General features: G+C 40.0%; 1 protein-coding gene across 3 annotated transcripts; it reads right to left on the bottom strand.

Moving 5' to 3' along the window:
• Positions 1–285: 285 nt before the first annotated feature.
• mindy1 (MINDY lysine 48 deubiquitinase 1) lies at positions 286–11,606 on the bottom strand. Of its 3 annotated transcripts, none has more exons than XM_067503135.1 (12): positions 11,541–11,606; positions 8,844–9,599; positions 7,926–8,171; positions 6,935–7,140; positions 5,661–5,718; positions 5,416–5,480; positions 4,867–5,025; positions 4,547–4,649; positions 4,014–4,156; positions 3,733–3,927; positions 3,493–3,660; positions 286–3,299 (listed from the first exon to the last, which is right to left on the bottom strand). In XM_067503135.1, the coding sequence occupies exons 2-12, from the start codon at positions 9,181–9,183 to the stop codon at positions 3,234–3,236; spliced, it is 1,749 nt and encodes a 582-aa protein (XP_067359236.1). In that variant the 5' UTR covers positions 9,184–9,599; positions 11,541–11,606; the 3' UTR covers positions 286–3,233. The 3 variants fall into 3 exon arrangements, with proteins under 3 accessions (XP_067359236.1, XP_067359246.1, XP_067359226.1); XM_067503145.1 differs by lacking the exon at positions 11,541–11,606 and adding an exon at positions 11,085–11,337; XM_067503125.1 differs by lacking the exon at positions 11,541–11,606 and adding an exon at positions 10,476–10,973.
• Between the last annotated feature and the right edge of the window lie 1,146 nt (positions 11,607–12,752).

The raw sequence follows: 12,752 nt of genomic DNA, 5'->3' as shown, positions 1-12,752 counted from the left end.
GTAGATTTAATTCCACCGTCAGCTGGAACTGCTGATCCCATTTTAAGACAGTAAGTTTCCATCCATTTAACTCAAAATTATAATCCAATACAGACTCTAAAATAAAGAGACTAATTACTCTAAACACAAAAGAATTATTACAATACTTAGCATTTTAGAAATTACAGCATAATCGCAGGCAAGTATAAATTATGCGAAACCAAGGTGTGTCCTGAAACGGTGTGATGTGTCCTGAAATGAAATAACTGAAGTCAGTAATAAAAAAAATAATTCGACAGCAGAGACTTTGGTTAATTATTAGTGTTTATTGACAATTTGACATCATGACAAAAAAAATACAAAGCTTCAACAGAGCATGGCGGTGATCAGACAGACTGAAGCTTAGCTGTCAGCTGTTCAACCACAGAAGAAAACAACAGAAATGCCGGCAAAGCCAAGTGCTAAATGTCTGTCACATGTCTCAGAAACCGGTCAGCAGCAACATCTCATTAAAGAACACTTCGATTACTCTGAGCAAGACATTAAATTTAGCTTTAAATAAGCTGCTTAAAATCCAGTAGCTTTAGACTAAAAACTCTTCCTGGTTTGTGCTGAAAAGGTAAAAAAAAAAATATATTTTTTTTTAAATAACTTAAATGCCAGGACTAAACAAAATCTATCAATCAGCAGCAGCAATACCCTGAATTTATTCCAAATGTGTTTTTCCAAATTGTCTTTTTTAGTGAAGCTAAAAACATTTATCTGAGTTTGTTTCTGCAGCAGATTTTATGTGGACAGAAGCTTCATAACTTTTAAAAAAAGGCTGCGACATAAAATATATAAATCAAATAAATCAAAATTTGGACACATAAATGTTCAGCCGCACTACTCTGACATCATTTCTACCCAAATAAAAATGTTACAGTCAAATTATAGACATGTAAATCAATTATCTCAAAAGGCAGATTTTAAATATTTTTTAAAGACATTTTAAATACAAAATAAAATTTAGACAAAGTCATAAATGACATAAATCAAGAATAAAACTAAATAAAATTAGCTTAGTTCATATCTAAACCGCAAAATTTGACTCAAAAAGTACAAGTTCTCCAAGTACTTTTTTGTTTTCCTGGGAGGTTTGAGCTCTTCACAAATCCTGCTCTAACTGCCGATTAAAGAAAAGTTCTCCAATCAAAAGGAAACGTGTTTGAACTTGGGCTGCATGATAAATGGTTTTAAGTATAGTCATTGCATGTGCACATGTGCAGTATTCACAACGCTGGCCGTGCGATTTCAAATGAGACAAATTAATGACGCTGTACGTAAATATTTCCGAAACAAAAAGGACGACATTAACCAAAAACAGTTACTTTGTCGACGGTACTTTAATGACGAGCAAACAAATGCACTAAACTCCTTTGTTTCTCCTTCTGAAGAGCAGCTCACCTTTTTTTCAGTGAACGCATCTATTTTCAAGTAAAGAAAGTTAACCCAAGTTTGAAATATGCAAATATGAACACTATTCAATCAAGGCGAGTGTCGTCAACGGTGGTCCTCAAGCACAACTAGCCATGTCCTACCCACTGATTACCTGGATCAGGCATGTTCAGAGGTGTCTGAAGACCAGAATTGAAAAACCACATATATAATGAAAATTATTCATTGAATTTCAGACCCTTTCCAACTTCCTGTTTGATCAAAACTCTGATTACAATTGTTTTTTTTCCCCCTTTTATTTTCTTATAATTTTTTTTTTTTTTTTAATATTGAACTAACTTGTTGATCCCTATGGGCTATTGGCTGAAGCCCTGTAGACACTGCCCATCATAAAAGACCACTTGCAGGAGTTTAAAATGGAGCTTGTTTCTTAGGACTTCCTGTGTTTGTGAGAACATATGAATTAAAATTGTTTGCTTATTTGCAGTATTCTGTGAAATATTGTCCAATATTTTTTTCTTGTCAAACTGCTTCTTTTTAAAAGCTTCAACCCCTTCAGGGCTGAGATCTTCATTATACAAGACTTTATTTTCTCCATTAAATCAAACTGCTGAGAAACAAATTTCAGTGGAAATCTGAGTTTGGCATTAACTTCTGCTGATGTCCTGGTTTACAGTTTATCTAAAGCTTTTTATTGGTAAAGGATCAGTTTCACCAGAGCAGGTCAAAGAAAACATTCAGACAGGACAGAAAGACCAATGTTAACATTGACCCTTATTTAACACGAAAAACACTAAATGATTTTAGGCAAAATCCCAATATGTGTAAATTGATTAAAATACTTTCAATGTCCAACTGTGTTAAAGGGACGAGGACAAAGTGAAATAACTCCAATAATGTGATCGGTTCTGGTGAATCTAGTCCATCACAAGAGTTTCCATGTCATTCAAGTCAATAAAATACAAAATAAATAACGTATTCTCCAAGTTTTCTTTCACCATCTCTTGCTGCCACTTTTTCCATGTTAACGGTTGTAACTAATGACTTTATTAATAATTAATAAATCCCCTATTTACGTTTCACACATCAGTTATGAACCATTAATAATGACTTGCAGTACATAATCCAACAGAACATGTTGGATTGATTCATTTTGGTTCAATCAAAAGCTGATTAACATTTATAACTGCGGATGATTTAAGAAGTGAGAAGCATTTGGTGGCATGTTAATAACATTAACCATTAAAACTCCCAAATTCAGAACTTATTCATTTAGAACATTATAATTTTATTATTATTTTTTTATTTTATTATATATTTTACCTTGTTTTACCCGAACTGGAATCTAAAAGTCCAATATATCTTGTTTCTAAAAGAATAAAACAAATAATTTAGACATTTATGGACTGGAACCAGAGGATATTTGGCATGTTTTAACAAGTTTTTTTACTTTTAAATAATGAGAGTGTTTCAGATTTTTCCTTCGGTTTGCAACAAATCATTTCAGCTCTCAACTCAGCTATTTTTCACAACCTGGCGTGAAAAACAACTGATGAAATTTAAGTTTAATACTGATATATAAGGCATCAGTAAATGATTTTTCTTGACATTTAATAAAGCAGTTAGTTACAAATAACAATTACCCCTCCACTTAACTACACCATGGTAACTATGTGTTGTACCAAACACCATAGTCATTCCTGAACCTGGAATTACACCCCGTCAACTGGAGTTTGGCATCGAGCTGAACATCAGGGGTCGACTTCCCTTTTTGACGTGTTTGGTGCCATTACAGGCCCTTAGTGAAGAAGAAGAGTCTATAGGAGGACACAGTCTGAGTCCTTATCACGTCTCCTGGCTGGTTGTGATCCCTGACCTCTGACCTGCAAAAACAAAAACCCATCATCATCATCATCATCATCATCACTGAGGTCATTTGTCACATCTCTCAGCTCTTATGACGCTTTAACTGTCCAGTCTGACACAGTGATGAACGAAACAGAAACAAATGTCAGGTAGTCTGGAGCTGGAGTAACACCTGCAGTCTGACATCTGATTAAATGCTGAAACTGTTACCTGCTGTGTTGCCTGCGATGATCCCTGTTGCTGCTGTTGCTGCTGTTGCTCCAGTTGCTGCTGTTGCTGGTACTCCTCCTGCTGTAGCTGTCGGGCCAACTCCAGGTCACTGAGGGGTCCCGGGGTCCCCCCCTGCTGTTGCTGCAGGGAAACCGCCACCAGGTAGTCCTGACAGCAACAACAAGATCAGTTAGCGACGAGCTGATCAGGTAACAAGTGCTGTGATTTAGTCTGTCTCACCTGGTCGATCTGTCTCTGCTGGTCCTGGGTGGAGGGGGGTAGGGTGGAGGCGGGGGCAGCTCTCTGAGGAGGGTGACACAGTCTGAAGTCTGAGTCACAGAAGTTTCCATCACCCTCGACGTTGTGAAGAGACTCCCAGACCAGACCCTCCTCCTGCAGGAAGCCCTGATCTGTCACCAACAGGTACAGGTGACCCTGAGGGGGGGCAGTGGAAGGGTTAGACAGGAGGTTGGCGAGGAGAGTGAGGGGTCAGTGTGTGTCCAAAACGTGAGAGTTTTCACCTTGTGTTTGATCATGGTGCTGAAGTGGTTGTTCCTGAAGAACACGGAGATTTCTCCTTCTTTGGCCGTCGTGTTGAGTTCACACAGACCGTGATAGGACAACTGGGTCGCTGTGGACTCCAAGAACTGCTCCGCCACCAGACCTGGACACACACAGAGACTGAGCGTTGCTGTTATGTCAAGGTGCACAGAGAACACAATTCAACAATGACCCCTTTGTGAGGGAGGACTAGTAGGAGTTGTCCACAAATTAAAAACAAATTGTGAAATTCTGACTTTGTATTGGACCTAAGTTCACACTGTGTCTGTCATTATGTGAGTGGTCTGTCAGTCTGCTCAGCTAAAAGAAAGCATACAGCTAGAATCTGTGAGACAATACTTCAAAACTAAGTGTAGAGGAGTAATGTGACTACTGATCTGCTGCATGCATACGGCTTCCTGTAAATCCATGTAAAGAACAGTGCAGATAAACAGGCTGTTTGGGAATCACCATGTATCTGCAGTACAAACACGTCTTTGTGTGTCTGTGTTACCTTCACTGACTCGGCCGCTATCAGCTGAGTGTTTGTAGTCGATGATTTTCTCCACCAGCTGGTTGTAGCTCAGCTTCCCCACAGCAGTCACCATCTCTGGACTCTGATCACACACAAGATTTGAGTATTTGGTAGAAAATAATGCACTTGATTGTTCATTTGTGTTTGTACACGAGGTTTGTTGAAGAGCAGAAAAATAAAGAATAAAAATAACATTTCCACATCCTTTGCCTCAGAACAGCATTTTGTCTTCACAGGAGCCACAGCACTAACATGGCAGGATTAATCCAACACTGACAGAACGACAGGTGCCTGTTTACCTGCGGGTCGACCAGCCAGCCGTGGTACAGTGGGATGTCCAGCAGGTCAAACACAATACACTCTGGTGTGTATTCAAAGTCTGTGACTCCAGTAAAACGGACGTTAACATCCAGACCTGTGGACAGCTTGGATAAGACGGCCATGGCATCACTCATGTTCTGAAAACGCAGGATAACAAGGTTTGTTTGAGGACATTAGGGAAGTCTGTGTTGATGTTCAACTTAAAATCTGCAACAAGACTGAGACAAATTCTGGGTCAATGTTGTTAGTGGAACCACATTTTCTGCATTTTGTGAGGTTGTTTATGCAAAACATATTTGTGCCCATTGCTTCCACACAACTTTCGTTGTTCACTCCTCATCACAATGAACAGGCTAAAAAAATATTACAAAAGACAAAAGAAAATGCAGAATCAGCTGCAGACATTGTCCACAGATCATATGTGAAAAAGGCTTCTGACTCTGACCTCGTATTTCCTGTCTGAATTCTGAAACTGACAGTCACGGTAAGGCAGCATCAGTGTATGTGGGAGGTCTTTGTGTGTTTACCTGCTGGAAATTCAGCTCCATCCCGTCAGCCTTTTCTCTGGGTGTGACCGACAACACACACTCACCTACACACACACACACAGATCAGTATCACTGCTTCACTTTGCTTCTACTGGTTTTTACTTTTACAGCTGAGTTCTAATCATATCTGCGCTGACATGCAGCGGTAAATAATAAACAGCACCATCCACCACATTACTCCAACACAAATGGAGCAGCTGATTGGCAGTAAGCTGTAATCTTACCTAGGTGAGCCATCAGGTCCTCAGTGGTGACAACTTCAGTCTGAGCAGGAAGTTTAGCCTGAAAACACACAAATACACACAGCTAATTCAAAAGTTTCATGGAAAAAAAACAAAAACTTTAATTCACCTTGGGAGATGTTTTCTAAAGGAATAGTGAGGATTAATCAGAGTTTACACACAGACACAGTCACACACGCTGAGTTGTTCCACCAGATTCTTGTCAACCTAAACTTGGTTTATTCTGAAAATAACTTGCTAACATTTACACTGTAAATACTGTACATACACAGCATATAATAAATGTGTAGATTTGTATTACTGACAAATAATGAAACGGTTAGTATTGTGCAGTCTTGGTCTTTGTGTGTTTCTGTCATCATCCTATCCTAAATTTATACACTACACACTTATATATAAAAAAAATTGTTGAGCAACTGTTTTGCACAAGTAGGATTAAAAAACCCAGTGTGGTAACCAAAACATGATCCGACAAAGGGAAAAACAGCAGGTGAGACTAGAATTTAACGCCCTTCTGTGTGTTGTCTCTTGGCTGTGAGGCAGAATAAATAACGTTTTAAACAGAAACTGGGAAAACGTTTAACATAATTAGGACAATCTATCAGCAAGCATCCCAATGATGTCACAGATGGACATCATTGACGGATGGACTGAGTGACTGTTTTGATTAATTACCACAACAGATTCAGATAAAGTCTCTGACCCTTTCTTACACACTGACTGCTGTATCACCCACAGAGTACAATTCGTAGATATACTGTGGATTAGAGGTTTTAAACAGCCCGTGGTGAAAATGTTAAGTCCCCACTGCTTTGTTCACTGTACAGAGGGATACTCACATTTTTAAATGTCAGAGTAAAACAAAGACTTTTTTACATCAGCATCACATTTAATGAACATGGATATAGCACAAATGTTCCATCATCTTAAAAGAATTACATAAAATGTTTACTTCTCACGATAAAAAAATCGTGGATTTATCCTTGTTGAATGTGCATTATTCTTATGTAAGAGTTGCATCCTCTCATAAGCCATTTTAGTGTAAGGCGATGAAACATCACCCTAAACCTAACATGTAATAAAGCAAACTCAGCTGCTACAAATGTTTTTCATAAGGCTGTTTTTAAAGGACCACATACGTTTGGTTTGAAGTTTTCCATGCTGTGAGGATGTTTCTCATTTTTTTAAATTGCTTCACTTGCACATCTCATTACACAACCAGATGATGTTTTCTTAATGTATCATCTGTGTTTTACCTTCCAACGCAGGAAGAGTGTGTTCATGATAGCCAGCAGGGGGCAGGGTCCATTCTCACTCTGAGTGATGATGGGGGTCTTCTTCTCCTTCCAGGTGATCCACTTCACCAGGTAATATGCCGGCATGGAGGGGGCAGGCTCCAGAGCAGCTGAGGAGGTGGAGGCAGCAGAAGGAGCAGCTGCTGCTGCTACAGGAGCAGCAGCCCCTGAGCACAGGAGGACACAAACAGAGCAGTTGAGCAGAGGTTGAAGTCAATAGATTCAACATTCAAACAACTTTACTGATCCCATAGGGAAATTGCGTTGGAGAATAGAAAAGAAGCTGTTGAAGCCGTGTTAAGAAACAAATCAACAGAATCATCTTTGTAGATGCAGAAAAAAAGCTGCTCTCAAGTTTCTCTGTTGATGTCACAGATGTGGCTCTGTTACAAATCAGCACTTTTATTTTACATCTTCACTCCTCACCCACTTCCTCATGTTTGATCAAACTTCCTGAAGATAAACTGAACCAGCACATAAAAACACACCACGGTCACTTCTCCTCTAAACTGTACTAACACAAACACACTGTGTCTGCAGTCAACACATAGTTTCATCTGCTGGAACAAAGAAAACTGCAACCTGAATATTTTCAGCATTTTTGGACTGATCTGCTCAAGTTGACAGTGTTCAGATGGGTTTTTTTTCTTTGTTAAATGTCCCAGCAAAACAATTATTTTCCGTGGTTTAAGTATCCATGACCTTGAATGCACCATTAGGGACAATCCCTGATGTCCATTAAATGATTAAACTATAATCATCTACCACCATCAGGAAATAATAACTTTTATTATGACGTCTATAGCATAAATCTGAACTGTAACATCAAGACCAGTTCAAATGCTAAGCTTAAGTCAAAATTCGTAATTTAACATTTACTTTATTTAGAATTTATTTAAATCTTTACACTCCTCACTGAGCTGAGAGACTAAAAACTGTAAGAACATCTCACCTGCAGCCTCCAGCTTGTCATCATCCTTCAGACTGGGGACCTCTGTGGACGGAGAGCGGCCCTCTGCCCCGAGAGCAGAGTAGGACGAGGATAAGCCGTCGTCCACTTCCAGAGAGTTTCCTGTGGCTGTGACCCCATCTGAAAGCTCCAGACTGGGTATGGAGATGGATGCCGAATCTGTGGACTCCTGCTGATCCTCTGAACCGCCAGCAATAGACGAGCTGTCCTCCATTTCCGCATCCAGACCTGCAGCACAGACACAGTTTAGAGACCAGAGGGTTCTGTCATTAGGTTTTGCAGAAACTCCAGAGCAGTAAAACTCATCTCTTATGATTAAAGCAAAGAAGGTTCTTAACAGTTGTTTACAATAAAAATGTTTGAGCTGTTGATTTTGCTTCAAACTTCTTCAATCCAACAGAGCATCTGTATGTAGAATTGTAAATCAGCCTACAGGACTTGAAGGATCTGCTACTGATGGCTTGATGCCAGATACCACAGCATACCTTCAAAGGTCGAGGGGAGTCCGTACCACGATGTGTCAAGAGAACAACTCAATATTAGATGGGTGATCATAATGTTATGGCTGACAGCCTAAAAATAATGCAATGTTATTTATTTTACCTTTTACTCCTTTTATCTGACTAAGATACTATTTCTGTTTAACACATAAAAACCTTATTAAATACAAAACACATCATATCATTTTGTCTATGAGGACATCTATATTTTTTCTATAGGTGGGGAAAACCTCTGTCTGCACCGCAACTTTTCCTCAGAGTGGATATTTAATGTTTCATTTGCTTGGCACAAGTAATTAAATGAAATCTTTCAATCACGTTCACTATCGTCCATGCATGATTGTTTTGCTACATTGCCTGCATTCAAACTTCATGAAAGAAATCTAGTCTAGGCTCTTACCTGGGTCTCCATCTTTTCCTCCTTCAGTCTTAACATGACTGGGCAGAGGTGACACGGATTCTTCTTCTGAGGAGACAGCGCGTATCAGCGCATTTTTATGTGACGGCGATGACTCCAGCGACTCGACTTCCTCTTTTTTTGGAACTCTGTCAAGAAGAGGATCGTCCCCATTGCTCCTCTGGACATTGGCTTCTGACCCCAGCGTCTGGCTAAGCCCCTCTGTTACCAAGGTTACAATAGGTTCTCTAGAGATGGATTCTGTGCTGAAAGTGGGTTTGTCATTTCTGTGTTTGATCAGACTTTCTTCTGCTGCCATCTGCGAGCTGGACTCTGCCATCATTAGACGATCAGTCGGCGTAGATAAAGCAGACAACAAACACTTGATTCTTATACACACAAACAACAAGTGTAGGAAAGACAAACTCAAGAGACAGAGGCTGTCATCAGAGAAATGCAGCCTCACTCTCAAAGTTTGCTTTGGTCAAAACAGCAACAGAAGCTCCAACATGAGGACACCTGGTTGACCTTGTCTCTGTCAGTGTCCCTGCCACCGGGTCAGGGTTCCACAAAACAAACGCACTTCCTTGATCTGAGACTTAACATAACGCATAGTTTTCAGCACTGGTCAAACACCTCTTGATAAATTAAACAGACTTTAAAAAATAAATAAAATCAATGTCAGATAAAGTCTTCACTGTCCCACAGGGAAGGAGGATTAGTGTGGTTTGTCTTTTACCAGCAGACGTACTGTCAGACCTGAGGAAAATGAAATCAGAGAGAAAAAATGATTAAAGCCGCTGTTTAAATGACAAGGCCATACTGTAAGTACGGCCGCAACTAAAAATGATCTTCATAATCAATTGCATTCATAATAAGTTAAACATTATTTTCTTGAATAATCAATTTGTTGTTTTGTTGTTCAGCTTAGTGTTATTAACAACATTGCAAAGCATTTAAAAAGAGATAAATACACATAAAGTACACATTTAAATTTCAGAACATTCAGTACATGTGAATATTATTCCTGGTAATACAACTACATAGTGTCAATGTCATAATTATAAAGACTGTTATTATGTAGTCAGGTTGCAAGATTTACAGAAACACATAATGACCACAAACAACCACAAGGTGATTCTTTCACAACTAAAAACACATACATTTGATTACTAAAACTTTAATTTCAGTAATTTATTCAAGTGGAAACTACAGTTGTCGAAATGTAGTATCTTCCTAATCTCTTTCCAGTAACACTTTATACAGAGGCTCTGCCCTAGGAGCCAACCCGACACCTGGGCCCTGGGCCTGTTCAGTGACGGATACATGCTGCTATCATCTGCTGCCAAAACTGTACTGACTCCACTACTGGATCCAAGTTTAACTGTTAACACAGGAAAGTGTGAAAATGTCGGTGCAAGTTCACCTGACAGTCAGACTGAGGAGGAGGAACGTGTTTCAGTGAACAGCTCAGAGATCAGTCACTGAGGACATTAGTCAGACAAACAACTGCCTAAGTTTCCCATAACGCTGCTGAGTCAGAGAACAAACCCCCGATGGTTTCACGGTAAAACTCTGTCTCTACCGGCCGCTGACAGTGTTAACCTGACTTTAGCCCTTCACGACAACACTCACCTCGGCAGGAAGCTGACAGAAACCCGTTCACGGGGCTGACGCCTCAGCTTTAAGCAGCTTTCTGCTCCAACACCACTTCTCCCTGAAGCTAGCCTAAACCTGAAGCTAGCTCTCCGTCCGGGAGAACTCCGACAAGTTAGCTGCAGTTTCCCCAACACACCGAGTCCGTCCGAGCTCCGGCACCGAGCTCCGCATCCACATCACAATAAACGCTCAGTTTGTTAAGACTCCGACACCCACAGAGTTTGTGTGTGATCTGTGTGGACGGTGGCGAGTGAAGGAGCATGCTAGCTGTTTACACTCCTCTCCGCTCACAAGCCCCACCCATCAAGTCAGTGATGTCATATCCGCTCAACTTATCTGTTAGCCAGCTAGCTACATCCAAACATTGTTTTGTTTTTACAGCAAACGATTTGCTGATAAAGCGGTACAGCCGATATACTTCAGTAATATTTAGAATTTAATTTACAAACTATATCCGACAGTGTGACTACTGACATATTTACTCCTAACTTTGATTGACGTTTGATAAACACGTTAGCAAGCAAACAGCTAACGTTGTTTTTCCGTACTCCATTATAAATATGGCAATTTAACAAGTTTACTTACCAGAGCAATTACGAATAAGCTTAAGTGTTTTGCTTTAGACACATGTACTTAAAATAAAATACAATTTTTTTAAACGTTTAACGTCAGTTAGTTCCGCTCACTTTGACTTGCTGCTGCCGGATAACTAAGATTAGGAAAAGATACAGAATGAATATTACAGACAACCGAACTGGGTTGAAACAAATAACCCGAGTTTTAAGTAATTTAAGAAGAAAGTGATCCGGGCACTAACACTAATCCCAGAGGAAACGTGACGCAGCCGGAATCTGAATGGCGTTTGGTGTAACTAACTTTACAGGACGAAGCACCTTATTTCGCTACGTTTGAAATGTTAAATGTATCTTTCTATTCCACATCCGTCCGATTATCATTTTAGGATGATTAACATAACACGTAGAAAGACGTTTCGAGTCAGAAATATAAGACATATAGTGAAAAAGTTGTAGAAACATTTACCTTTTAACTCTTTGTACCTTCGGCTCAGCGCGGTGTGTTATATTTGTTTACCAGTATAACATTGGTGGGTGGTGCTGAACCTGACTAAAATCATTAAAAAAATAGAATCATCATAAAAAAAATCAATAATCAATGAAATATGCTGTAAAGGCTGAAGAATATTAATAATATATAATATGTTTTTAATGTTAAACCTATGTGGTTTATTGCAAATGAATGATTGCATGTTAGTCCTCATTCACTGTGACAGTCGACTTTTATAAATAGGTAGAAACCAACTGAAGTTAACAATCTGAACAACACAATCACACGATTTGGAGGTTTAAACAACCCAAGAAAAAATGTGCTAAATACAAACTGAACCAGAAAGTTCAGGGTATGAGGGGGGTTGAATGCTACAAACTTTTTAGACCCTTTACTTAGTTGAAAGTAAAATGCAACCGCAAGGGGGCACAAGCCAGTGTCTTCTTGTGCCAGTCCCAAGTCTGGATAAATGCAGAGGGTTGTGGCAGGAAGGGCATCCGACGTAAAACACATGCCAAATCAAACATGCGAATCGTGACAAAGACTTCCATACCGGATCGGTCGGGGCCCGGGTTAACAACGACCGCCACCGGTGCTGTTGACCTACAGGGTACCGGTGGAAATTGGACTACTGTTGGTCAAAGATGAAGAAGAAGAGGAGGAAGGTGTGTTCGTAGGCAGAGAGAGAAGAGGAAAGCTAAGAATGTAGGACTGACAGTAGGGACTTTGAATGTTGGTACTATGACAGGGAAGGCTAGGGAGTTGATCGACAGGCAGGTTTGGTGTTCAGGACAGGAACGCAGAAGGTCAGATGGTGGTTGACTTTGCAAAGAGGATGGAAATGGCTGTAGTAAACACTTTCTTTCAGAAGAGGCAGGAACATAGTGTGACGTACAAGAGCGGAGGGAGAAGCACTCAGGTAGACTACATCTTGTGTAGACGTTGTAATCTGAAATTGATCAGTGACTGTAAAGCATTGGTAGGGGAGAGTGTAGCCAGACAACACAGGATGGTGGTGTGTAAAATGATGCTGGTGGTGAGGAAGATAAGGAGGACTAAGGCAGAGCAGAGGACGAAGTGGTGGAAGTTGAAAAAGGAAGAATGTCGTTTAGTTTTCAGGGAGGAGCTGAGACAGACTCTGGGTGGTTTGGAGGTGCTTCCAGATGACTGGACTACTACAGCTAATTT

The sequence above is a fragment of the Channa argus genome, chromosome 1 (genome assembly GCF_033026475.1).
Source record: "Channa argus isolate prfri chromosome 1, Channa argus male v1.0, whole genome shotgun sequence".
Classification (NCBI taxonomy): domain Eukaryota; kingdom Metazoa; phylum Chordata; class Actinopteri; order Anabantiformes; family Channidae; genus Channa; species Channa argus.
The sequence above is the reverse complement of the archived record's forward strand: the minus strand, read 5'-3'. Positions and strand labels throughout refer to the sequence as shown.

Excerpts from the sequence above, each read along its gene's own strand:
- mindy1 (XM_067503135.1), bottom strand. The coding sequence starts at position 9,183 with ATGATGGCAGAGTCCAGCTCGCAGATGGCAGCAGAAGAAAGTCTGATC. Across the intron at positions 5,026-5,415 it reads TGGAGCTGAATTTCCAGCAG|AACATGAGTGATGCCATGGC; the intron begins GTAAACACACAA and ends CTGCGTTTTCAG. Across the intron at positions 3,300-3,492 it reads CATCGCAGGCAACACAGCAG|GTCAGAGGTCAGGGATCACA; the intron begins GTAACAGTTTCA and ends TTGTTTTTGCAG.